Source organism: Stylophora pistillata, chromosome 3 (assembly GCF_964205215.1).
Source record: "Stylophora pistillata chromosome 3, jaStyPist1.2, whole genome shotgun sequence".
Classification (NCBI taxonomy): Eukaryota; Metazoa; Cnidaria; class Anthozoa; order Scleractinia; family Pocilloporidae; genus Stylophora; species Stylophora pistillata.
The window spans coordinates 38892440-38920058 of NC_142521.1; the positions used below are offsets into that span (position 1 = coordinate 38892440).

The 27619-nt window shown below is 40.1% G+C and overlaps 3 protein-coding genes and 2 pseudogenes across 6 annotated transcripts; 3 read left to right on the top strand and 2 right to left on the bottom strand.

Annotated features, from left to right (window-relative positions):
• The first annotated feature begins 3914 nt into the window (after window positions 1-3914).
• LOC148736039 (putative bifunctional amine oxidase DDB_G0291301) lies at window positions 3915-5686 on the top strand (annotated as a pseudogene).
• Window positions 5687-7730: 2044 nt separating this feature from the next.
• On the top strand, window positions 7731-9863 carry LOC111331454 (putative bifunctional amine oxidase DDB_G0291301). The gene has a single exon (XM_022936575.2). It carries the CDS (start codon window positions 7731-7733, stop codon window positions 9108-9110), a length of 1380 nt encoding a protein of 459 aa, XP_022792310.1. The 3' UTR covers window positions 9111-9863.
• A 142-nt stretch (window positions 9864-10005) lies between these two features.
• Window positions 10006-23408, top strand: LOC111331453 (uncharacterized). Of its 4 annotated transcripts, none has more exons than XM_088753594.1 (5): window positions 10006-12348; window positions 14702-16517; window positions 16629-16796; window positions 17397-17492; window positions 20455-23408. In XM_088753594.1, exons 2-5 carry the CDS (start codon window positions 16040-16042, stop codon window positions 21672-21674), a joined length of 1962 nt encoding a protein of 653 aa, XP_088609720.1. In that variant the 5' UTR covers window positions 10006-12348; window positions 14702-16039; the 3' UTR covers window positions 21675-23408. The 4 variants fall into 4 exon arrangements, with proteins under 4 accessions (XP_088609720.1, XP_088609722.1, XP_088609721.1 ...); XM_088753596.1 differs by having other exon boundaries at window positions 14722-16517; XM_088753595.1 differs by having other exon boundaries at window positions 10006-10234.
• On the bottom strand, window positions 19214-20004 carry LOC148736040 (uncharacterized; annotated as a pseudogene).
• Window positions 23409-23848: 440 nt separating the features above from the next.
• Window positions 23849-24658, bottom strand: LOC148736041 (uncharacterized). The gene has a single exon (XM_088753031.1). It carries the CDS (start codon window positions 24656-24658, stop codon window positions 23849-23851), a length of 810 nt encoding a protein of 269 aa, XP_088609157.1.
• Between the last annotated feature and the right edge of the window lie 2961 nt (window positions 24659-27619).

The following is a 27619-nucleotide window of genomic DNA, read 5'->3' on the forward strand; positions in this document are numbered from 1 at the left end:
ATGGGATTATCCACAGCATACCAATGCGCCGTTAAAGAAGAAAAGAAAGTAATGGTCATCGAGCCGTTTTTAATTTGGAAACACATATGGATCAAGTCCCGGGTTTGGTCGCCAATTTCGTATCTGCTACTCAGAGCGTTATCTGTGCCAACTGGCTATCAAGTCAAGTAAAGAATGGGATAAACTCATGCAAGAGTTGAATAATAGCTCCCTTGTGGATCGAACAGGCTGCATTTGGTTTGGCGATGCTACCCGAATGCAGCGAGCCGCTATGTTCCAATAGTGGGTAGGTCCACCTTAGAGGAATAAACTTAGATGTCAAACAGACATCTTACCATACAAATCCAAATGCGAAATGATTCAGTGAAGAAATGTCGCAGTCAGGTTTTAATCAATGAGTGTACGTAGAGAATGACATTTTGGATTTTATTTCTAGTTACTCATATGTTTACTTCCCTTATATTATACAGTCTTTCTACTGTCTAAAAAATAGAAATGTTCTCAATAAACGTCACACCAATTGAAAATGAATCTCAAAAACGCCCGTGGGAACGTGATTTAGCATTTGTGTTCTAAGAAATACCTGCGGCTACTATTGTTTCAATTGTTTGTAACTTTTCCCTAAAAGCTACTCCCAATCAAGATCATGGTGATCTTGGTGCGTTTCTAGTTAAGAAGGGCAATTCGTACAATTCATTAGCAGTTGCTGTATTGTGAGAATGCATGTCACAGCTAATATTTCAATATACTATACCGTTTATTCATGCATAGCTTATAACCCAAATTATCGTCAATGAATGAATGAATGATGAGGCCCTCCACCTTTGCAAGATATACAGATTGTCTTTCAAATCATGCAGAAACACCACACCACAAAGTTTTTTATAGGAACGCTGATTTTTAAGCACACTTTTTCCAATTGTACTGCTAGTGATACTACTGTACGAAATTATAGTCAAATGTTATTCTGCCCGTTTAGTTTAACATTTCTTAAATAGATGATTCAGTATTTAGTAATCACAGGAGTGTCATTCCAATTATAATTCATTGTATCTATTTCTGTGGACATTTGTTAATCTCTTAGTTTTGGTCTTATTCCCTCAGGTATTCCATTCCTAAGGTAAATTTTTTGAAGAAACGGAACACTTTCAAAAACGTTTTTGCGTTGTTGTATGACGCATCATGTAAGCTTCGAGTTAGGCTTTGTATTATGCCAAGTGTCGGATGAAAATAAACGACAGACACAACCCTACGCCCTTCAAATATCCTTTGTCATTCATGAAGTTATTTACAGAACAAAAATTGAACTGAAGCCCCGTTCGCAAGTCCACTAAGAAGCTTTAAGCCTCTCCTTGCTTAGAGTCGCTCGACTTTCCACCCTGCTTGCACAAATAAAACAGGATAGATAGATGATGAAAGAAATACAGGGTTACATCCTTAATTAGACGTAAACGTTATCGAGGCGTAGTTTCGTGACTGTTTGGAACAACCTCAATGTGTTTGCTCTTTTGCGATTTCAGATCTCACAATGATCATTTACGTAATTCAAGTGTCATAGCAACATATGCTCTGAATGCTTGTAGGAGACATTTGATTAACGCAATTTGCAAATTATGCCAAGTTCTGATTAATATATAAATGATAGACGCCACGCTAAGTCACTAAAGCATCTTTTGTCATTCATGAAGTTATTTACAGAACAGAAATTGAATTTAGGGCGCGTTGGCAAGTCCGCCATGCAACTTTGAGCCTCACCTTGTTTAGAGTGGCTCGAGTGTCCACCGTGCTTGCAGAAATAACACAGGATAAGTAAGTAAGGAAAGAACCACAGGGTTACAGCCTTTATTGGACATAAAAATTATCGGAACGTTTTTCTTGACTGATTGAGACAACCTCAATGTGTTTGCTCCTTTGCGGTTTCATCTCACAATGATCTTTTACGTAATTCAAGTGTCATAGCAACTTATGCTCTGAATGCTTGTAGGAGGCATTTGATTGGTGGCTACTCACTTCTTGACCTGTCAAATTCAAACCAAAGTGATTATGGCTTTTTCAATTTCATGTTAAAGCTCCCTGCTTCTGTTGCAACCGATTGGATTTGGTAATTCAAAGAGAAGCTCTTGACTACCTTGCATCCAGCGGGATTGATGTTACAACCGGTAAGGACATACCAGTAAGAGCCGTTTGTTTCAGTCCAGGGAGGGGTCTCTGACGCTTGCATAGAAAGTTCCATTAGAGTCCGAATTTAACCTTAGAGCTCTAATGTAGACTCGTCGGCGGTTCCTAAGATCACAGACTGTTCCGAAGCAATGTGTTTCGAATGCAATGTGTTCCGAAACAATCAGCAACAGCAAAAGTTAAAAATGTAGAGGTATATTATTTTGAGGGCAAAGATGTAATGAACATGAAGAAACTTTTAAAGACGCCTCGTCTAATTCTAGCATAGGGAAACTACAATCTTCCTTTTTCGGATCTCTTCTCTCTTACTTTTGACCATTTCCTCTGGCCAACGTCTTAATGGGAATTTGTTTGACAGTAACACTGCTGCGCAAATTGTTATTCCTCCCGTTCAATTTAATGTTCTTATTGTAGACTACATTTTGTAATTGTGGGAGTGCCATTCTGATTCACTGTACTTCATCAACATTGTCATGTGGCTGATTGATTCATGCAGCTCTTATTCGTTTGGTATTTCATCTGATTCATTTTCTGAAATAAATATTTCTAAGAAATGAAGCACTTTTGAAAGACTTTGTGGTGCAGTTGTATGATGTGCTTGAGAGGCTTTATTCTGGAGCGTTCGGGATAAAAGCGCGCTTCACGGTTTAAAAAATTAATGGGCACCTATGGCCCAGGTATCATAACAACTCTTGCTGTAAAAGCTTGTAGGAGGCATTTGATCGGTGGCTACTCACTTCTCCACCATACAAAATGAAACCAAATTGATTATGGCTTTTTCAATTTCACATTACAACTTCCTGCTTTCGTTGCAACAGTTTCTGGAGTAAATATTTCTAAGAAATGAACCACTTCTTAAAGACTTTGTAGTGCAGTTGTATGACGTGGTTTATAAGCTTTATTCTGGAGCATTTGTGGTAGAAGCGCATGTAAACGGTTCCAAAGGCTTAACGGCATGGCATCTATGACGCAATTTGCTATTATTCCAGTTAGGCTTTGTAGGTGTTATGCCAAGTATTGGGTGAAAATAAATGACACACACCACCCAAAGCCCTTCAAACATACTTTGTCATTCATGAAGTTATTTACAGAACAGCAATTGAACTGAAGCCCCGTTCACAAGTCCGCCAAGCAGTTTTAAGCCTCTCCTTGATTAGAGTTTCGACTTTCCACCGCTCGACTTTCCACCCTGCTTGCACAAATAAAACAGGATGGATAGATGATGAAAGAAATACAGGGTTACATCCTTAATTAGACGTAAACGTTATCGAGGCGTAGTTTCGTGACTGTTTGAGACAACCTCAATGTGTTTGCTCTTTTGCGATTTCAGATCTCACAATGATCATTTACGTAATTCAAGTGTCATAGCAACATATGCTCTGAATGCTTGTAGGAGACATTTGATTAACGCAATTTGCGAATTATGCCAAGTTCTGATTAATATATAAATGATAGACGCCACGCTAAGTCACTAAAGCATCTTTTGTCATTCATGAAGTTATTTACAGAACAGAAATTGAATCAAACAAAAGTATTCATGGCTTTTTGACTTTCACTTTAAAACATTTTGCATTCTTCCTTGTTGCCTGATTGTACACGATCACAACCGGTAAGAATGTACAATATGAGATTGTTTTTCTACTAGCAATCAAAAAATTAATCTCCAAACGCCTAACAAGAAACATCTTTGACTCCTAATCACTAAATTTTGAAGCATGACTCCCCATTATTCCATTCACAGTTCATCTATACTACAGTTAATCGTGCAGGTGAGTTTAGAAGGAAACGGCATCAAAATAAACAATCATGGCTTCAAGTGTTTCTGAATTATACGACGTGGTAGTGGTCGGTGGTGGTCCCATGGGATTATCTGCAGCATACCAGTGCGCTGTAAAAGAAGGAAAGAAAGTAATGGTCATCGAGAAGTACAAATTTGGAAACGCATGTGGATCAAGTCCCGGGTTTGGTCGCCAATTTCGTATCTGCTACTCAGAGCGTTATCTGTGCCAACTGGCTATCGAGTCAGGAAAAGAATGGGATAAACTCATGCAAGAGTTGAATGATAGCTCCCTTGTGGATCGAACAGGCTGTCTTTGGTTTGGCGATGCTACCGTCGAAAGCAGTGAGGGCAACATCGACAAGGCGGTACAGAACCTTAAAGAGCTGGGTGTAGGTGACTACGACTTACTTGAAGGCAAAGAAGCAATTCAGAGCGATGAGCGGTTTACCTTCATTTCGGATGCGGTGAACGACATCGATAAACCAAAAGCTCTCTATGTTGGTGATGGGGGTACCATAAATGTTCCTGCCGTTATCGAAGGCCTTTGCAAGATGCTGAAACGTTCAAGTACAGCTCAACTTGTGGAAAATGCGCCTACCAAATGCATTGATTACAGCTTGGATGATGAGGTGAGAGTGTGGATCGATAAGCAGCCGTTTTGCATCCGGACCAAGAAAGTGATCCTGACGCCTGGAAGCTATATTAACGACCTCTTATCAGCTCTAACACCCACCTTCACGGAAAGGATCAACCTCACGATCTATCTATGGAGCTCCACCTACTTCATTCCTTCTTGGCCTTCAGCTTCAAAGGAGAAGTGGCCTATCTGGTACTTCTTCGGTCAGCCGAACGAGAACAACCTAAATCTATACTACGGTTTCCCAAGCGAAAAGAAGCGGCCTGACTACGTCAGAGTTGCCCCAGCATTCGCATCAAGCGAGTGATTTGACTTCAAGCTGTATCTACCAGACATTAGCGACAGACCACTTGATCAAGACGCCCTAAAGTTCACTGCTGACTTTGTGAAGAAATCAATGCCTTCTCTAGTCCCTCAACTATTAATAGAAGAGCAGTCAACATGCCTTGCTGGCTTTGCTGAATCCAGTGATAGTGATGACGACGGTGTCGGTTTCGTTTTGGATTTTCTGCCAGACGCACGCAGCAATAATCGAATCCTTCTTTTTACAGGTGGATGGGGTATGAAGTTTGTACCTGTTATTGGAAAGGTACTTGCAGATTTGGCGATTAAAGGAACGACAGAGTACAGCAAACTCATTAAGCCATGGAATATCAACCGTGGTGTGCTCGTTAAAGAGAGAGGTAGCACCAACACGGCTCAGCAATCAGTAAAATGTACCCGATTGCAGCGAGCCACTATGTTCCAAAAGTGGGTAGGTCCACCTTAAAGGAATAAACTTAGAGGTCAAACAGACTTTTTGCCAAACAATTCCAAACGCGAAATGAGGTAGTGAAGAAACGTCCTAGTTTTAATCAATGAGTGTACGTTGAGAATGACATTTTGGATTTTATTTCTAGCTACTTATATGTTTACTTCCCTTATATCATACAGTCTTTCTACTGTCTGAAAGTAGTAATGTTCTCAGTAAACGTCGCACCAGTTGAAAATGAATCACAAAAACGCCGGTGGGACCATGAATTAGCATTTTTGTTCTGAGAAATACCTGAAACTATAGTTGTTTTAAATTGTTTTGTACCTTTTCCCTAAGCCCCCCCCCCCCCCAGTCTAGATAATGGTGATTTTGATGGGTTTCTAATTAAGAAGGGCGTTTTGCAAAAGTTATTAGCAGTTGCTGATTTTGTATTGTGAGGATGCATATCACAGCCAATGTTCCAATATACTATACCGTTTACTCATACATAAAACGTTGCCCAAATTATAGCCAATAAATGAATGGTGAAGCCCTCTACTTATGCAAGACATTCAGATTGTCTTTCAAATCATGCAGAAACACCACACCACAAAGTTTTATATTGGAACGCTGATTTTTAAGCACACTTTTCTAATAGTAACACTACTGTGCAAAATTATAGTCCAGTGTTGTTCTGCCCGCTTAGTTTGACATTCCTTAAATAGATAATGCAGTAATTAGTAATCAAAGGAGTGTCATTCCAATTATAATTCATTGTATTTATTTCACATTGTGGTTCTAGTTTTATTCCCTCTGGCATTTCATTCCTGAGGTAAATTTTTCAGATCAAACAGAATACTTTAAAAAACATTTTGGCGTTGTTGTAAGCTTCACTCTTGAGCGTACGTGATAAAAGCGCACGTAAACGGTTCCAAAGGCTTAAGGTCAAGCACCCGTGACGCAGTTTTCGATTTATTCGAGTTTCGCTTTGTATTATGCCAAGTTTTGTTACAAAACAAACGACAGACGTAACGCTAAGCCCCTTATTCATTTCAATTTCGCATTAAAGCTTCCTGCTGTCGCTGCAGCAGTTTGGAATTCGTTAGTCAAGCAGAAGCCCCTGACTACCTAGGAGCCCGCCGGACTGGAGTTACAACCTGTAAGGACATACTGGTAGGAGTCGTGTTTCTATTGGCAGTCAAAGGACTCTTCTGGGTATCAAAAGGCTAGATATATTACAACTAGCAGTCCAGGGAGGGGTCGATTGCATACAAAATAACCATTTAGTGTCTTAATTAAACCCTAAAGCTCTACTATCGACTTGTTCGCGGTTCCGAAGATCACAGACTGTTTCTGTGGCAATGTGCAAATAATCATGTCAGTAGCAGCTACAGCAAAGGTTAAAAGATGTTGAGATACATTATTTTGAGCGCAAAGATGTAATGGACACGCAGGAATTTTTAAAGACGCCTCGTCTAATTCTATCCTAGGGAGACTACAGTATTCCTTCTTCGGATTTCCTCTCTTTTGCCTTTGACCATATCCTACGGTCTGTGTCTTAATGGACATTTGTCTGAGAGTAACACTGCTAGACAAAATGTTATTCCGACCGTTTATTTAAACTTTCTTCCTATAGACTGCATTTTGTAATTAGGGGATTGTTTGTCATTCATGAAGTTATTTACAGAACAGCAATTGAACTGAAGCCCCGTTCACAAGTCCACCAAGCAGTTTTAAGCCTCTCCTTGATTAGAGTTTCGACTTTCCACCGCTCGACTTTCCACCCTGCTTGCACAAATAAAACAGGATGGATAGATGATGAAAGAAATACAGGGTTACATCCTTAATTAGACGTAAACGTTATCGAGGCGTAGTTTCGTGACTGTTTGAGACAACCTCAATGTGTTTGCTCTTTTGCGATTTCAGATCTCACAATGATCATTTACGTAATTCAAGTGTCATAGCAACATATGCTCTGAATGCTTGTAGGAGACATTTGATTAACGCAATTTGCGAATTATGCCAAGTTCTGATTAATATATAAATGATAGACGCCACGCTAAGTCACTAAAGCATCTTTTGTCACTCATGAAGTTATTTACAGAACAGAAATTGAATCAAACAAAAGTATTCATGGCTTTTTGACTTTCACTTTAAAACATTTTGCATTCTTCCTTGTTGCCTGATTGTACACGATCACAACCGGTAAGAATGTACAATATGAGATTGTTTTTCTACTAGCAATCAAAAAATTAATCTCCAAACGCCTAACAAGAAACATCTTTGACTCCTAATCACTAAATTTTGAAGCATGACTCCCCATTATTCCATTCACAGTTCATCCATACTACAGTTAATCGTGCAGGTGAGTTTAGAAGGAAACGGCATCAAAATAAACAATCATGGCTTCAAGTGTTTCTGAATTATACGACGTGGTAGTGGTCGGTGGTGGTCCCATGGGATTATCTGCAGCATACCAGTGCGCTGTAAAAGAAGGAAAGAAAGTAATGGTCATCGAGAAGTACAAATTTGGAAACGCATGTGGATCAAGTCCCGGGTTTGGTCGCCAATTTCGTATCTGCTACTCAGAGCGTTATCTGTGCCAACTGGCTATCGAGTCAGGAAAAGAATGGGATAAACTCATGCAAGAGTTGAATGATAGCTCCCTTGTGGATCGAACAGGCTGTCTTTGGTTTGGCGATGCTACCGTCGAAAGCAGTGAGGGCAACATCGACAAGGCGGTACAGAACCTTAAAGAGCTGGGTGTAGGTGACTACGACTTACTTGAAGGCAAAGAAGCAATTCAGAGCGATGAGCGGTTTACCTTCATTTCGGATGCGGTGAACGACATCGATAAACCAAAAGCTCTCTATGTTGGTGATGGGGGTACCATAAATGTTCCTGCCGTTATCGAAGGCCTTTGCAAGATGCTGAAACGTTCAAGTACAGCTCAACTTGTGGAAAATGCGCCTACCAAATGCATTGATTACAGCTTGGATGATGAGGTGAGAGTGTGGATCGATAAGCAGCCGTTTTGCATCCGGACCAAGAAAGTGATCCTGACGCCTGGAAGCTATATTAACGACCTCTTATCAGCTCTAACACCCACCTTCACGGAAAGGATCAACCTCACGATCTATCTATGGAGCTCCACCTACTTCATTCCTTCTTGGCCTTCAGCTTCAAAGGAGAAGTGGCCTATCTGGTACTTCTTCGGTCAGCCGAACGAGAACAACCTAAATCTATACTACGGTTTCCCAAGCGAAAAGAAGCGGCCTGACTACGTCAGAGTTGCCCCAGCATTCACATCAAGCGAGCGATTTGACTTCAAGCTTTATCCACCAGACATTAGCGACAGACCACTTGATCAAGACGCCCTAAAGTTCACTGCTGACTTTGTGAAGAAATCAATGCCTTCTCTAGTCCCTCAACTATTAATAGAAGAGCAGTCAACATGCCTTGCTGGCTTTGCTGAATCCAGTGATAGTGATGACGACGGTGTCGGTTTCGTTTTGGATTTTCTGCCAGATGCACGCAGCAATAATCGAATCCTTCTTTTTACAGGTGGATGGGGTATGAAGTTTGTACCTGTTATTGGAAAGGTACTTGCAGATTTGGCGATTAAAGGAACGACAGAGTACAGCAAACTCATTAAGCCATGGAATATCAACCGTGGTGTGCTCGTTAAAGAGAGAGGTAGCACCAACACGGCTCAGCAATCAGTAAAATGTACCCGATTGCAGCGAGCCACTATGTTCCAAAAGTGGGTAGGTCCACCTTAAAGGAATAAACTTAGAGGTCAAACAGACTTTTTGCCAAACAATTCCAAACGCGAAATGAGGTAGTGAAGAAACGTCCTAGTTTTAATCAATGAGTGTACGTTGAGAATGACATTTTGGATTTTATTTCTAGCTACTTATATGTTTACTTCCCTTATATCATACAGTCTTTCTACTGTCTGAAAGTAGTAATGTTCTCAGTAAACGTCGCACCAGTTGAAAATGAATCACAAAAACGCCGGTGGGACCATGAATTAGCATTTTTGTTCTGAGAAATACCTGAAACTATAGTTGTTTTAAATTGTTTTGTACCTTTTCCCTAAGCCCCCCCCCCCCCCCAGTCTAGATAATGGTGATTTTGATGGGTTTCTAATTAAGAAGGGCGTTTTGCAAAAGTTATTAGCAGTTGCTGATTTTGTATTGTGAGGATGCATATCACAGCCAATGTTCCAATATACTATACCGTTTACTCATACATAAAACGTTGCCCAAATTATAGCCAATAAATGAATGATGAAGCCCTCTACTTATGCAAGACATTCAGATTGTCTTTCAAATCATGCAGAAACACCACACCACAAAGTTTTATATTGGAACGCTGATTTTTAAGCACACTTTTCTAATAGTAACACTACTGTGCAAAATTATAGTCTAGTGTTGTTCTGCCCGCTTAGTTTGACATTCCTGAAATAGATAATGCAGTAATTAGTAATCAAAGGAGTGTCATTCCAATTATAATTCATTGTATTTATTTCACATTGTGGTTCTAGTTTTATTCCCTCTGGCATTTCATTCCTGAGGTAAATTTTTCAGATCAAACAGAATACTTAAAAAAACATTTTGGCGTTGTTGTAAGCTTCACTCTTGAGCGTACGTGATAAAAGCGCACGTAAACGGTTCCAAAGGCTTAAGGTCAAGCACCCGTGACGCAGTTTTCGATTCATTCGAGTTTCGCTTTGTATTATGCCAAGTTTTGTTACAAAACAAACGACAGACGTAACGCTAAGCCCCTCATTCATTTCAATTTCGCATTAAAGCTTCCTGCTGTCGCTGCAGCAGTTTGGAATTCGTTAGTCAAGCAGAAGCCCCTGACTACCTAGCAGCCCGCCGGACTGGAGTTACAACCGGTGAGGACATACCAGTAGGAGTCGTGTTTCTATTGGCAGTCAAAGGACTCTTCTGGGTATCAAAAGGCTAGATATATTACAACTAGCAGTCCAGGGAGGGGTCGATTGCATACAAAATAACCATTTAGTGTCTTAATTAAACCCTAAAGCTCTACTATCGACTTGTTCGCGGTTCCGAAGATCACAGACTGTTTCTGTGGCAATGTGCAAATAATCATGTCAGTAGCAGCTACAGCAAAGGTTAAAAGATGTTGAGATACATTATTTTGAGCGCAAAGATGTAATGGACACGAAGGAACTTTTAAAGACGCCTCGTCTAATTCTATCCTAGGGAGACTACAGTATTCCTTTCTCGGATTTCCTCTCTTTTGCCTTTGACCATATCCTATGGTCTGTGTCTTAATGGAGATTTGTCTGAGAGTAACACTGCGAGACAAAATGTTATTCCGACCGTTTATTTAAACTTTCTTCCTATAGACTACATTTTGTAATTAGGGGAGTGTTATTCTGGTTCATTGTCTTGTTTACATTGTGAAGTGTTCGTCTGGTATTCCATCTGAGTCACTTTCTGAAGTAGCTTTTTCTAAGAAATGAAGGACTTATCTTAAAAGACTTAGTAGTGCAGTTATATGATGTGTTTGATAGGCTTTATTCTGGAGCGTTCGTGATAGTAGCGCGCTTCACGGTTCAAAAATTTAAGTGGCACCTATGGCCCAAGCATCATAACAACTCTTCCCGTAAACGCCCAGAGGAAGCATTTGATCCGTGGCTACTCACTTCTCCACTTGTCAAAATCAAATCAAAGTGATTATGGCTTTTTCAATTTGACATGAAATTTCCTGCTTTCGTTGCAACAGTTTGGATTTCGTTATTCCAGAAATAAAATGGTTGATTGTTTCATGCAGCTCCTATTCTTATAATATTCCATCTGAATCACTTTCTGGAGTGAGTTTTTCTAAGAAATGAAACAGTTCTTAAAGACTTTGTAGTGCAGTTATATGACGTGTTTTATAGGTTATATTCTGGAGCGTTCGTGATAGAAGTGGATGTAAACGATTCCAAAGGCCTAAGGGCATGGCACCTATGGAACAATTTGTGAACTAATCGAGCTACGCCCTGTATTATGTCAAGTTATGATAAAAATAAACGACAGACGCCACGCTCAGCTAGTCAACATCATTTGTCATTCAGAAGTTCTTTAAAAAACAGAAATTGACTTTAAGCTCCGGTCGCAAATCCGCCCTGCAGCTTTGAGCCTCACCTTGTTTAGAGTACCTCGAGTTTCCACCGTGCTTGTCCAAATAAAACAGGATAAATAGGTAATGAAAGAACTACAGTGTTACAGCCTTAATCAAACGTAGAAATTATCGTGAAAGTATCAGCTATTTCAATTTCACATTAAAGCTTCCTGCTTTCGTTGCAACAGTTTGGAATTATTCATTCAAGCAGAAGCCCCTGACTACTTTGCGACCAGGAGTCGTGTTTCGGACTGGAGTTACAACCAGTAAGGCATTCAGATTGTCTTTCAAATCATGCAGAAACACCACACCACAAAGTTTTATATTGGAACGCTGATTTTTAAGCACACTTTTCTAATAGTAACACCACTGTGCAAAATTATAGTCCAGTGTTGTTCTGCCCGCTTAGTTTGACATTCCTTAAATAGATAATGCAGTAATTAGATATCAAAGGAGTGTCATTCCAATTATAATTCATTGTATTTATTTCACATTGTGGTTCTAGTTTTATTCCCTCTGGCATTTCATTCCTGAGGTAAATTTTTCAGATCAAACAGAATACTTTAAAAAACATTTTGGCGTTGTTGTAAGCTTCACTCTTGAGCGTACGTGATAAAAGCGCACGTAAACGGTTCCAAAGGCTTAAGGTCAAGCACCCGTGACGCAGTTTTCGATTTATTCGAGTTTCGCTTTGTATTATGCCAAGTTTTGTTACAAAACAAACGACAGACGTAACGCTAAGCCCCTCATTCATTTCAATTTCGCATTAAAGCTTCCTGCTGTCGCTGCAGCAGTTTGGAATTCGTTAGTCAAGCAGAAGCCCCTGACTACCTAGGAGCCCGCCGGACTGGAGTTACAACCTGTAAGGACATACTGGTAGGAGTCGTGTTTCTATTGGCAGTCAAAGGACTCTTCTGGGTATCAAAAGGCTAGATATATTACAACTAGCAGTCCAGGGAGGGGTCGATTGCATACAAAATAACCATTTAGTGTCTTAATTAAACCCTAAAGCTCTACTATCGACTTGTTCGCGGTTCCGAAGATCACAGACTGTTTCTGTGGCAATGTGCAAATAATCATGTCAGTAGCAGCTACAGCAAAGGTTAAAAGATGTTGAGATACATTATTTTGAGCGCAAAGATGTAATGGACACGAAGGAACTTTTAAAGACGCCTCGTCTAATTCTATCCTAGGGAGACTACAGTATTCCTTTCTCGGATTTCCTCTCTTTTGCCTTTGACCATATCCTATGGTCTGTGTCTTAATGGAGATTTGTCTGAGAGTAACACTGCTAGACAAAATGTTATTCCGACCGTTTATTTAAACTTTCTTCCTATAGACTGCATTTTGTAATTAGGGAAGTGTTATTCTGGTTCATTGTCTTGTTTACATTGTGAAGTGTTCGCCTGGTATTCCATCTGAATCACTTTCTGGAGTAGCTTTTTCTAAGAAATGAAGGACTTATCTTAAAAGACTTAGTAGTGCAGTTATATGATGTGTTTGATAGGCTTTATTCTGGAGCGTTCGTGATAGTAGCGCGCTTCACGGTTCAAAAATTTAAGTGGCACCTATGGCCCAAGCATCATAACAACTCTTCCCGTAAACGCCCAGAGGAAGCATTTGATCCGTGGCTACTCACTTCTCCACTTGTCAAAATCAAATCAAAGTGATTATGGCTTTTTCAATTTGACATGAAATTTCCTGCTTTCGTTGCAACAGTTTGGATTTCGTTATTCCAGAAATAAAATGGTTGATTGTTTCATGCAGCTCCTATTCTTATAATATTCCATCTGAATCACTTTCTGGAGTGAGTTTTTCTAAGAAATGAAACAGTTCTTAAAGACTTTGTAGTGCGGTTATATGACTTGTTTTATAGGTTATATTCTGGAGCGTTCGTGATAGAAGTGGATGTAAACGATTCCAAAGGCCTAAGGGCATGGCACCTATGGAACAATTTGTGAACTAATCGAGCTACGCCCTGTATTATGTCAAGTTATGATAAAGATAAACGACAGACGCCACGCTCAGCTAGTCAACATCATTTGTCATTCAGAAGTTCTTTAAAAAACAGAAATTGACTTTAAGCTCCGGTCGCAAATCCGCCCTGCAGCTTTGAGCCTCACCTTGTTTAGAGTACCTCGAGTTTCCACCGTGCTTGTCCAAATAAAACAGGATAAATAGGTAATGAAAGAACTACAGTGTTACAGCCTTAATCAAACGTAAAAATTATCGTGAAAGTATCAGCTATTTCAATTTCACATTAAAGCTTCCTGCTTTCGTTGCAACAGTTTGGAATTATTCATTCAAGCAGAAGCCCCTGACTACTTTGCGACCAGGAGTCGTGTTTCGGACTGGAGTTACAACCAGTAAGGACATACCAGTAGGAGTCGTGTTTCTATTGGCAGTCAAATGACTCTTCTGGGTATCAAAAGGCTGGATATATTACAACTAGCAGTCCATGGAGGGGTCGATTGCATACAAAATAACCATTTAGTGTCTTAATTAAACCCTAAAGCTCTACTATCGACTTGCTCGCGGTTCCGAAGATCACAGACTGTTTCTGTGGCAATGTGCAAATAATCATGTCAGTAGCAGCTACAGCAAAGGTTAAAAGATGTTGAGATACATTATTTTGAGCGCAAAGATGTAATGGACACGAAGGAACTTTTAAAGACGCCTCGTCTAATTCTATCCTAGGGAGACTACAGTATTCCTTTTTCGGATTTCCTCTCTTTTGCCTTTGACCATATCCTATGGTCTGTGTCTTAATGGAGATTTGTCTGAGAGTAATACTGCTAGACAAAATGTTATTCCGACCGTTTATTTAAACTTTCTTCCTATAGACTGCATTTTGTAATTAGGGGAGTGTTATTCTAGTTCATTGTTTTTCGTTTACATTGTGAAGTGTTCGTCTGGTATTCCATCTGAATCACTTTCTGGAGTAGCTTTTTCTAAGAAATGAAGGACTTATCTTAAAAGACTTATTAGTGCAGTTGTATGATATGTTTGATAGGCTTTATTCTGGAGCGTTCGTGATAGTAGCGCGCTTCACGGTTCAAAAATTTAATTGGAACCTATGGCCCAAGTATCATAACAACTCTTCCCGTAAACGCCTTGAGGAGGCATTTGATCCGTAGCTACTCACTTCTCCACCCGTCAAAATCGATCCAAAGTGATTATGGCTTTTTCAATTTGACATGATCATACCTTCCTGCTTTCATTGCAACAGTTTGGATTTCGTTATTCCAGAAATGAAATGGTTGATTGGTTCATGCAGCTCCTATTCTTCTTCGTTCATGAAGTTCTTTACAGAACAGAAGTATAATTAAAGCTCGGGTCGCAAGTCCGCCATGCCGCTTTGAGCCTCACCCTGTTTAGAGTCCCTCGAGTTTCCACCGTACTTGTCCAAGTAAAACAGGATAAATAGGTAAGTGAAAGAACTACGGTGTTACAACCTTAATTAAAAGTTATCATTGTCAGGACGTAGTCTCATGACTTTTTAAGACAACCTTAATGTGTTTACTCCTTTGCGTTTTCATCTCTCACAAGGATTAGCTACGTAATTGGCAGTCTGCATCACCCAGAGCAAAGGTTAAAAATTTGGAGGTATATTATTCAGTCAGCACAAAATGCAGACTGCACACTGGGTAAAAAATGCAGACTAGGTAATAAATGCAGGCTGCGGACTTGGTACAAAATGCAATCCAGAGACGAAATGCAGATTACAGATGCAGTCTCAAAATCCAGTCTCAGCATTGAAACTGTTTTTTTCTCGTCCGAACATGATAACATGTTGGTGAACTTATAAGCATCACAAAAACAAAATGCACAATTAAAGTTAAGGGCTCTTGTGGAGGCGCGGTGGCCTCATGGTTAGTGCACTCGACTCCGCATCGAGTGGTCTGGTTTCGACTCCTTGCTGAGGATATTGTGTTGTGTTCTTGGGCAAGACACTTTACTCTCACAGAACCTCTCTTCAAGCCGGATAATAAATGAGTACCGGAGAATTTAATGCTGGGTGTAACGTTGCGATGGACTTGCATTCCATCCAGGGGGAAGTAGAAATACTCCTATTCACTTCATGCTACGGAAATCGGAGTTAAGCACCGGCCCGATGGGCTACTAGGCTCGTGAGCAGGCTTTACCTACCTCTACTTCTCAAAACAGACAAATATGCATGGTTTAATTTTAACTGTTACCATACTCCTTGGAAACCCTCGAAACAAATCCAGTCATTCGGGTCTAGGATGCTGCAGCCGTAAAAAAAAAAAAAAAAAAGAATAAAGGTCTTAGTACCATTCTGAGTTGGAATAACTGCAGCCGGAATTATTATAAAAAATTGTGAACGAATATAGCAGAACTAAGTCTTCTGCATTTACTCTGCACTACAAAGACACAAAATCTAAGAGACCTTGAGATCTACACTTTTGTGGCTAAAATATGATTTCGATCAACATTTTTTACCACTAAGGTTTAAAATTAAGCAGCTAATTGTTTGTGCTGTTTTAAGATAACCCTATTGAGACCCTTATACAGTCTCTTTGATATCTTCAGCTGAGAATTCACGATGACGACAAAGACAGTTCAGGACGTCGGTAAGCGATTGGGTAGGTTTTTGCTAAAGAACGAACCAAATTGGATTACTGGAGATCTAGGGAAAAGCCCATTCCCTACAAAGGCTAAGTATGAAGCCCACAGAAAAGGTCAAACGGTCGATGTTGTCAAAACGTCTAAGATTAAAGGAGAGCAAGGACCTGTTCAACAAAGCGATCTTTTAAAACCACTGTTGATGGATATTGCTAGAAACGGCCTAAATTACGCTTTCCAAACATGGGATCAGAAAGAAGAACCCGAGTGCTGTTCAAAGACGAAAAATCCGAAGAAAGTGATTGTGGTAGGAGCCGGAATGGCTGGGTTAGTGGCTGCATTTGAGCTGGCGCAAGTTGGACACGACGTGATAGTATTAGAAGGCCAGACGCGGATAGGAGGTAGAGTATACTCCCTTGGGGAAAAAGATGGCTTTGAAAAAGGACTCCACGCTGAGGGTAAGTACTGTAGTGTATTGGCGGAGACCAACGTGGCTCTATTCTCCTCATAAGCTATCTGTAATGATTGGTTTCGTAATCCTTTTGCATTTCTATTAATTGCAATTGCAGCTGGTGCCATGAGGTTACCATGTCTCCCTGACGCGAAAACCAAGACCCATTTTCTGACGGATTTTTATGTTTCTGGGGAGCGGTTCAACCTACCCTTGGCACGTTTTTCCAATTACAGTGAGAAGGCTTTTCTCAAGTTTTATAACGAAGAAGCTGTCCGTATAGAAGGTGAGCTCTATGATACATTGATGAAATCTACTACTTAATTTTTCAACGCGTCAAATGTCTTCCCTCGAAGTCAGATGTCGCCTTTCCGAACCCAAGGTAGCCCTGTAGCTTAGCATGTTATCTTTGTGTGAGTGAAACTGAGTTTTAGAATTTGGGCTTCAAGAGCTGAATTGCAGTGGCCTGACCTTACAACACGACGCTGACTTGTATTTACATCTTTTAATACGTTTATGGTGAAAAATGTTACATTTTGGAATGAAATACCCTTACCTAGTTCCCAATTCATGTATTTAGCCATTAACACACTTGAGCGAGAAAAGGCGCTGAAAGAGGTAAGGGTCTTTATGACAATGTTCCCGTGTCAAAAGCCTTCCCGAGAAATCGGATATAGCCCTCCTCCTTCAGGGGTAGTCCTGTAGTTTAGCAAGTTGATTTCTGTGATTAAGTGTAATATTGAGTTTTAGAATTTGGGGCTCGATAAAAACTGAAGTGTAGTGGCCTGGCCTTACAACTAGTCGCTTACTGAGAGCTAAACTTGTGTAAATTATGTAAATGTAAAATATGTAATAAAAGGTAATTCCCAATTCTTTTATATAACAGATTGGAGTAAAGATCAGTTGAAATGGATGAACAAACTTTGGCCTAAATGGAATGAAACCCTAATAAAATATGGACTTAACGACATCGCAAATATCGGTAAGTTTAACTGCTTTAGCTGTCTGAGCTGGTCGAAAACTTTATTTTTGCCATTCATCATTAGTATATTCTACAGCCACAGGAAGTTAAAAATTTTCAAGCCACTAAAATCCCCTTGATACTATGATCTCCCTGAGTGTTGCACAGCACTCTCAAAGCACGTCTTCCTTACACACATCGGAATCCCACGAAATTTCGCCGCCCAAGAGCTGAAAGGAGGTGTGAAATACAAAATAGAATCGCATCATCGAATAAAAAGTCGCATTCTGATTGGTTTACGAAGCGAGGTATTTAGCGTGGAATTGCGAGTAATACATAACAATAATAGTGAATGCTGTTTTCTTTTTGTTCTTATTTCTATTTAATTGTGCGATTCAAGGAAAATCCATTACTTGACTGTGAATTCCGCGTTGAATTGCACTTGAAAACCGATATTGTACTCATCGCTTCGCGATTTGTGCGATATCAGTTTTCGTGTCCAATTTAAGGCGGAATTCCCTCGTAAAGTAATGAATGTTTCTATAGAATTTACGAGGGGAAAAGTGTACAAAAGTCAGGATAGTTACTGTGTTATGCCGAAAACCATCGGAGTGACTGACTGAAAATGGGAGTTTTAATTGCCTCTGAAAGTGTAGTCTGATCGTCCGGGTGAGTGTAGTCCTGAGAAGGACTGTTGTCGGTAGTAGTGACTAACGTTTCGACAACCTGTGCGGAAGTCATCATCATAGTCAAGTGAACAGTTGTTGTCAATAGAATGCTCATAGTCCAGTTCGTGTAAAATGATTGGTCAGTTTTGCCGTGATGTTATTGGCTGTAAGACTCAAGTGGCGTGAGTCGGTCGTGATTGGTCTGTTTCGATTCATCGGTAAAGTTAGGTCGTTCTGTTCGGTTCGTTTGTAATGTTAATGTCGTGAATGAGTCGTTTGTATGGAGCCGGTAGTAGTTGACACCTGTTTAGGGGAGTCTCTTTTAAGTTAGTGAACCAGCTTTCCAGAGTCAGTCGTAGTTAGTATTGTGGGTTAGGAATTGCGCAGAGTACCAGTCAATATTGTGGTTCGTAAGTCAATGATGTTCAGCAATGTGATTGTTGACATCACCTTTCCTCGTCGCCCGTCTGTGTTCAGTCAGTCTTGTTGCGAGGTTTCTACCAGTCTCACCAATGTAGGAGGCTTGGCAATCGGAGCAGTTGATCTTATAAATCACTTCCTGTCTGTTCCTCGTTTCGTCCTTGTCTTTAAAGTGCTACTGCGACGAAATGTTTTCTGGTGTTAACTTCGCAATTAAACCCTAAACTATAGGAATAAGCGTAAGTTTCTCAAATTTGACAACGTTATTCCTTAAAAACAGCGCCGCGAAGACATTAAAAATTCTTCCGCCAGCCCGCGAAAATAATCACAGCGGTTTTAGTTATGACGTCATCGACTCACTTCGACAACGTCGCGAAGGCATGCCTTTACAAGAAATACGCAAAAGAAAGCTGGGGAACAATTATTTCGAATTTTATTCCTTCTTTCTTGCGGAACCAGAAAAAAATCCTCTCTCGGCATACCAAATTAGCCACGTTTGTTGAGTCGTTGACGTCACTTCCGTTCTCGACCGAATTTCTTCTTCATCGCGCGGAGTTCTGTAGTTCGAAGAATTGCGGCCGTTTAGATCGCGAATCTACTGGGAAAATAATATTACTTCTCGATGGAGTTTTGCATTAAGATAAGTTAAATTTGTTACTTAGGGTGAAAGAAAAGGTGCATTTTTAGAGAAAAGAAAAGGTGCATTTTTGGCCGCAGTAGCCCTTTAACGTTGGCTAGTAACTGACGTAGTGTGGTTATGGGTTTTCGGGAGACGCGGATATTGAAGGGTTGTAAGATGCGCGAGATGTTCTCAGACATGCCTTTTATGTACGGTATGGTTGCTGTAGTCGTACGAGTTGCGGTGTCGTTTGTTTCGGTAGTAGTAGTGGGTCGGTCAGTGTTTCGTCGGATGAAGTCGTCGTTGTAGTTGATCTTTGAAAAAACACGGTAAAAGAATTTGTTCTCGTCGGATAAGCTTTTTGTCGTGTTGCATACTAGTTGCTCGCATCGTGTTAGAGTTTTGATAGTTGTGACTTTGTGTGATGTAGGGTTGTAGGATGACTCGTCTAGTAATCTGTCGGTGTGTGTCGGTTTCCTCTAAACTGTTGTCCGTAGCGAGTTGTCGTCATGGCTTACCAGACAGTCTAGAAAAGGAAGTTGCCATTTTCTTCGACTTCTCTGGTAAACTGTATGTCAGTGTTTGCCCGTTGAGGTGGGGTAAATGCGTCGATTTCGTCGTGTCCTAGGGCGGTGAATGTACCGTCAACGTAGCGTAACCAAAGCGGTATCGTGTGTGGGCAAGTCGAAAGGGCACGTTCCTCGATGTTCTGCATCACAATTTCTACCACAACAACAGAAACCTGAGACCCCATGGCTGTGCCGTGTAACTGTTTGTAGTGTTTATCGTTGTACTGAAAGTAAGTTGACGTTAGGCAAAGGTTCAGTAAGTCCGCAATGTCGTCTGTCGGTAGCGTTAGTGGGTCGGTAGATTGTCGGAGTGCAGTTTCAGTACATTGTAGTGCCAATTGAAGTGGAATACTTGTAAACAACGATTTCACATCAAATGACAGTATTTTGTAGTCGTCAGGCATCATTTACTGCACTAATAGCCTCTATTCGGCACCTAAAATGCACCGCATCTAAAAATAATTTAAAAGAGAAAGATTATTTGTTATGGAGGAAAACCACCACCCTATGTATTCAGAACAGACGATTTGACATAACATCTGCAACCTTGACCTATTAGACTGAAAATGGCTTAGTTCAAAAGCATTTTGAATAAGCTTTGTCTAGGGCTCATTTGATCATATTCATACGCTGATTTAAGCCTTAGAAATGTTAATTCATATTATTGTCTAGATGGTATCTTTGATTATAACTTTATCTAACTGCAGACGAGTATTACAATCGCACCACTCAAGTGATAACTGATCAGCTGCTTGATTTGCTAAACACACCCGGCGTTGAACCAAGCGAGGCCTGGGATCAATGGATTGATCTCTGGAGTCAGTTTCCACTCGATGGGTTCCTACAAAGTACCTACGAAGCCATCATGACAAAAGTCGAAAAAAAAGTACTCGAGAGGAAAGTCCGCGGGAAAAAATTCGACATCCCTTTGAAAAGCCTTGAAGAGCTGAAGAAGTACCTTCCCTGGCCTGATGCCGCTATCACTGCCTACTCTGTCTTCACCTATACAGAGCAGCTTGATCAAAGCCTTGTGCAATACCTCCGAGATCAACTGGGACAGTGGTTGTCACCAGACATGCACTGCATCAAAGGTGGGATGTCTCTATTGCCAGAAGCCTTCACCAAAAGAGATAATGGAGGCTGGAATCCCGACGTTTGCCTTCATGATAAAATTCACTTTAACCGTACGGTCAAAGAGATAATCTACAAATTTGATATCCATGATACTGAAAATAATTGTGTGAAGGTAAAAGGTTACTTCAGCAACAGCAGACAGCCTTTCCAGGAACGTGGAGACGCAGTTATAGTGGCAACTCCAATCAACATTCTTAGACAGATCAAGTACATAGCTTCTAAACGCACCAACCATCCCCCACAGGATTTCCACAAGGCCATAGAAGACATCTTTACCGGTCCAGCGACCAAATTATTCATACAGACTAAGACCAGATTCTGGGAGAAAGATGGTATTAAAGGAGGCTTCTCAAAAACAAATCTTCCAATCGGGCAGCTCCATTATCCAAGCAACGTCACTGGAGAGCATCCTGGAGAAAAAGGCATCCTGTTGGTTTACACGTGGAAGACAGAAGCCTTACTCTTTGGCTCCCTGGATCCTACTGCTGCTCTATACGAGGCAGTAGAGCAAATAGCCACAATCCACCCAGAGATCAAAGAGCAGGTTGAAACGGGAGCCGTTTGTGCATGGTACAACCAACCAACAGCTCAAGGAGCCTATGCCCTGCTCAAACCCACCCAGTTCGAAAACGTCCGCTACCTCATGGAATATCCTATGGCTAACCTCTTCTTTGCCGGTGATGGCCTCTCGTTTGCTTCGGGGTGGATTCAGGGGGCCTTGGAGTCTGGTCTACGTGCAGCTTATCAGTTTTACATTCGCAACGAGGGCGGATGGTCCACCGAATCAAAATGACTTTGCTGAACACTCTCACTTGACAGTGGACTTAGTAATGGACAATCAGTTTAAGCTATAGGGAAAATTGAGTATTTTTCCCCAACTAAGTGTGTTTTTGCTGACCTCAACACAGTGTTAGGGTACGGACTTCTACTAATCCAGAAAAATGCGTAGTTTTCTTCTTAAAGGATTGTAAGTGATAAAACAAAATCGTTTACACTTGGCCACAGTGGTTTAACCCGAGTGGCGTTTTTTCGTTGTTGTAATGATCGTTTTTTAACTGATTCCTTAAATTTCGACAGTCGTTTATACGCTTTGCGTATCCACTGCTACAACTGGAGACATTTTGCGCTGATAAAGTCGATAACTGTAATTAAGTCAAATGATAGTTAAAAAGATCAATACTCACACAGTATTTCGATACAATTTATTACTTTCAACTGATTTTTTTTCGATTATAAATTTTATCGACTTAACACGTTAGCCCTAATGACATGAGGCACCCTCAGGGCCTTTGATCTTTTAATTTTGTTGTTTACACCACAATTCCTCTAATTTTATGCGGTTTGACAAACTTAAAATAAATATATAAATTGCACCTGTCAACAAGCATTTCAAATGTATCTCCATTGCTAGTGAAATTAGCAAAAACAATTGCCAAGATAGGAATAAAATAGTGCAATTTCCATTCCATTTCCTAGAAAGAAAGTTATTGTCTACATAACAATCTGAATTCTGTTGGCATTGTAGTGAGTAAAAAAAAGCCCTCACATGAGACTAGAAAAATCGCCGAAAAGTATAGGTATAAATGCTACATCACACACTAGCATGGCATGACCACATCTTTACAAAAGTAAATTCTGCTAATAAGATCCTGCGGCTAATTAAACCGACATGTGGAAATCAGACACAGTCTGCTGTGACTCGTAAGCTTTACATACACCTTGTGCGGCCTCACCTTGAATACGCCTGCGAAATCTGGGCTCGTCACCAAGCCTTTTTGCAGGACATGATTGAAAGCGTTCAGAGACGAGCCACGCGACCTTGATGTTTGCATAAAAAAAATACCATTTAGTGTCTTAATTAAACCCTGAAGCTCCACTATCGACTTGTCCGCGGTTTCGAAAATAACAGTCCATAAGACACGTTTTCGAAACATTTGGCAAATAACGATGTCATTACCAGTTGCAGCAAAGCTTACAAATTTAGATGTTCATAAGTTTTAGCGCAAGGACGTGATGAACATGAAAGAACCTTTAAAGACGTCTTGTTTAATTGTAAGGAAGAAGTTGATTGCTAGAGAAGACAAGCTGAGGGTCATAAACAAAGCCTGCGTGTTTCAACGCAAAGTTAAGTAGCGATCTTCCTCGTGGAACTGTTCCATTTAATGCATGGCGAAAACTGTTTAGCAAATATAGCTGGCAAGAAATTTTCACGGAGTTTTGGCATCGAATCTTAATTATTTGATATTTGGAAAGGGGCTTACTATCACAGGATGGTACACTTTTTACACACTTTTACACACTTTATTTTTCTTTTTCTTACAAAATAATTTAGATTATGTTGACCCGCAGATAGCAAATTTGCTATTCGAGGCGGGTCAATCATCAACAAACATTATTTACAATATATAAAGAAAATTAAAAACTAAATAATTAGATATTGTTAAATTATAAAAAGAAGCATAGCTGGCAAATACATCAATAGTTGTTCAATAAAGTATAGAAGCAAATACATTAGTACTGAAAGCAATCGGATCAATTTGTTTTAATTATGCAGTCCTTAAGTTTAGAGGAGATCTTTTCAACATCAAGATAAGAATCTTCATTATCTAGTATCTGAAATAAAGACGGCTGTAGATTTGTTGATTGAATAAGTTATTGTTGGTATTTAAACTGTCATCAAGATTTGAGTTTAGTCTGAAAAGATCAAGATCATGCAAACCATTTAGGTTTTCGAGTTGTCTCTTAGTTGGTAGCTGATTTTGGATCAGAGAGTTGTTAAATTGCCCGTTGTAGAGAGTTAAGTTGCCAGTGAAGTTATAATATGGAAGTTCTTTAAGAAAGAGTTTTCTATTTCGGTCCTGTTCTTTGTATCTTCTGGTTCGCTTTTGCTTCTAATGCGCGTTTGAAATCATATCATAGGTGAGATATTAAAAACTAGCAATAATATTGTCACTGCGTTACTTATCTCTATCCTTGGGTAAATGCGTTTAGGTCCTCCATATTTGCAAATTTGCGGATCGGTGAATTCTCTGATTTCCTGAGAAATACGGAACCATTTTTCGCCCAGCAGAATTTGAAGCTGTTGGCTTCTTTGAACTTCTTTGCCTCATACAGAAGGGTTTGTAGACGAGGTGTCAGATGATCGTAAATATTGAGGTGACTCACATCAATCTCTGAAGAAAATCCTAGTTGCTGTGCTGTTATGTTCCTTATTGTCTTCCTAGACGCCATGATTTTTTCCTTTACCATCCTTCTAACAAATTTACAAACTATTGCGTCTGGTCGATTCGAGGGATTCCTTGATGGAACTCGGTGGGCAATGTCAATGTCATTTATCGAAACACCTTTCACTCCCATCTGATGAAATAGTTGAAGACACAGGTTAGCTGTCTGCTCGATCGTCTCTTTCGCTGCCAGCAACGGTAAACCGATAACTTTGATGTTAAATTGGTAGCTGTACATTTCTAAGCCATCAATTGACTGCGAGATTCTATCGCAAGTATCAGAAATTACATTTAGCCTTGAGCTTAAACGCTTCAGTTCTTTCGATGCGTACTTTTTAAACGCTTCAAAATCATCGCATTGAGCTGAAACAAACTCAACTGATCGTTCTTTGCCCACAGTGTCGCCGCCATGTTCGATGCCAGCATCATGATTGATTTCTTCACGTCGATGTCCAATTTCCTCAGTCAATTTATCCAGTTGCTTCTTGAGATCTTCAATTTCATTTCTTAACTGCTGATTTTCTTTTTTTAGTTGATTTCCTTTACCAGCCATAATTAGGGAAACTTAATAGAATAAAATCACACAGAGCGAGAAATATGCGTCCGCTCAGCTCAGCGTCCGCATAATTATTAAGTAATCATTAAGTAAACCAAATCACGAGTGATGTGCATTTTTGAACTCCAACCTCTCATCCCTTCTCCACCGCCACTTTTGGAGATAAACTTTATTTTACTGATAGAAAGAGAAATGCGATAATTCTTAGAAAACAAATTTAAAGTGGTTCCATTCGAGGAGCGGTAAACCGTATTCGTTAAAAAAGGGACTTTTTGTCAAAGTTAGCCTTTTCTTTAGGAAGTTGCAAAGAGGGCCTACAATCTTCCTTTTTCGGATGCCCTCTCCCTTTGGTCTTGCCTTTGGTCTTGCCTTTGGTCAGCGTCTCAATGAGCTTTTATCTGACAGTAACCGACTTTGATGTGAAAAATGATAATCCGCCCATTCATTACAATTTCTTATTGAAGACTACGATTTGTAACTTGGGAAGCGTCATTCCGACTATTTGTATTTCATTTACATAATGACGTGGTTGATTGGTTCATGCAGCTCCTACTCCTGCGGTATTCCAGCTGAATCACTTTCTGGAATGAATGCTTCTAAGAAATGAGCGTACGTGATAGAAGCGCACTTCACGGTTCCAAAAGTTTAAAGGCAGCTATAGCACAATATGCGAATTAAGTTCTGTATTCTGTCAAGTTTCTAATTAAAATAATAATAACATGACGTCTACTATAATAGAAAATAAAGACCACACCGTGCAACTTAAGCACCCTGTTTTCCGTGTAACAGTTACATTCTTCATTCCAGCAAAAACTCTTTACAGAAGAGAATGTAAATATTATATCCAAGGCTATTTGGCTTTGCAGTCCCAGCCGCAAGCCTGCTTGTGCAGCTTTGAACCTGACCTTGTTTAAAGTTGCTTGCATTTCCACCTTGCCTGTACAAATAAAAGAGGACATATAAATAGTTTCGTGACTGATTGAAACAACAACAATTTGTTTGCTTCTTTTCGGTTTCATCTCGCACAATGATCTACGTAATTCAAGTGTCATAGCAACTTATGCTCCGAATGCTAATGCGAGGTATTTAATTGATGGCTACTCATTTGTCGACCTGTCAAAATAATTAGAGTGTTCATGGTATTTTGAAATTCACTTAAAAGCCCCCTGCTTTTGTTACAACAGTTTGGATTTCGTCATTCAAGCTTTTGACTAACTTGCCGCTTGCGGGACTGAAGTTACAACCAGTAAGGACATACCAGTAGGAGTCGTGTTTCTATTGGCAGTCAAATGACTGTTCTTGGTCTTAAAAGACCAGGCATGTTACAACTGATAGTATGGGGAGGGGTCCCTGACGCGTGCATAAAAAGTGCTATTTAGTGTCTTAATTAAACGCTGAAGCTCTAATATCGATTTGTCCGCGGTTCCACTGATAACAGTCCATAAGAAACGTTTTCGAAGCAATGTGCAAATAACTAAGTCGGCATCAGCTGCAGCAAAACTGAAATATTTCGAGGTTTATGATTTGCGCGCAAGGGTGTGATGAACATGTAGGAACTTTTTAAAGACCCCTCGTCTAATTCTTAGGAAGAGGTTGATTTTTAGAGAAGACAAGCTGATGGTCAAAAACAAAGCCTTTGTGTAAACGCGAACTTGATTAGCGGCCTTCCTTGTGGAGCTGATCCGATCCATTTATTACGTACAGCTCAATTGGTATTAGCTCAATTGGTATTAGCTCAATTGGTATTAGCTCAATTGGTATTAGCTCAATTGGTATTAGCTCAATTGGTATTAGCTCAATTGGTATTAGCTCAATTGGTATTAGCTCAATTGGTATTAGCTCGTGTTAGCTCCATTGGTAGAGCGCTGCACTAGTATCGCACAGGTCAGTGGTTCGAATCCCGTACAGGCCTGATTTTTTTTCAGGTCTGATTTTCGCAATTGCATAAATAGCGCTCTCTACTGCGAGGATCGTGCATCATACGTATCTAATACCGCAGTTCAAAATATATGAACTTCATATATTCATCGTAACCAAAAGAATATTTATACGGCAGCCATTTATGAAAGTGGTCTATATCTAGCAAGAAATGTTGACATGAATTTTGGCCTAGAATATTAATTATTTAAGAATTTGTTCATGCTTAGCGTGCGTATATCAAGTTGTGGATGCACGCGGGAAGTTGGGAGAGCACGAAAAATGCGTAAGAGTAGCTCGAGGCACAGCCGAGAGCTACTCTAGGTTTTTGAGGGCTCTCCAAACTTCCCGAGTGCATCAACAACTCGATATACGCACACCTGAAAGCATGAACAAATTCTTTTATAACAGAGCGACAACAAGGATCTGCGCTAAGAAGCTTTTTTATTATGATAGAGTGCAAAATTCTCACAACGTACAAAAAAGTAAACAATCGTCCCTGTTGGCTGGCCAGAAACACGTCACATCTTATACTTTGGTTTGAGCGACAACATTTGATATAGTTAACCGATAACTTCGAATGAGAAGATCAAAATTAACGGGAAAATGGAGAAAATCAAAGCTAAATGAACTCGTGTCACTATAAAATGTTTGAATGTCTTTCGGCCAAAATTTGCTGTTGCTGGTCTTCCGACAAATTTGCGAAACGTGCAACTTGCAAGTTTTTTTCGGCTTTGTTTTTGGTGATGGTAGGATTAGGACCTAAAAGGTCAATGCCGATAGAAAAATTGGGCAATTCTTCGCTGGTTTCTTCCATATTCAAGACAAAGAAAACTGCACTGCAGCTTAAAGTCCCTATGATCCCTATTTTTTAGCATCAAATCATAAAAGTAAAACTACAAAGAAGGTGTCTGGTAAGAATTGTGGGTGATTCTGGTGCTTCTTTGTTATTTTACGAGATGACAAAAGTCCGAAATTGTGGCGAATTTGTGTTTCCGGTACCTCTTTGGCCGTGTTGAAGAGTACTGGTACCTAAATATT

Bases quoted from the DNA above. Each gene is read 5' to 3' on its own strand.
- LOC111331454 (XM_022936575.2), top strand. From the start codon at position 7,731: ATGGCTTCAAGTGTTTCTGAATTATACGACGTGGTAGTGGTCGGTGGT.
- LOC111331453 (XM_088753594.1), top strand. From the start codon at position 16,040: ATGACGACAAAGACAGTTCAGGACGTCGGTAAGCGATTGGGTAGGTTT. The intron at 16,797-17,396 runs GTGAGCTCTATG...TTTATATAACAG, and splicing joins AGAAGCTGTCCGTATAGAAG to ATTGGAGTAAAGATCAGTTG. The intron at 17,493-20,454 runs GTAAGTTTAACT...ATCTAACTGCAG, and splicing joins TAACGACATCGCAAATATCG to ACGAGTATTACAATCGCACC.
- LOC148736041 (XM_088753031.1), bottom strand. From the start codon at position 24,658: ATGGCTGGTAAAGGAAATCAACTAAAAAAAGAAAATCAGCAGTTAAGA.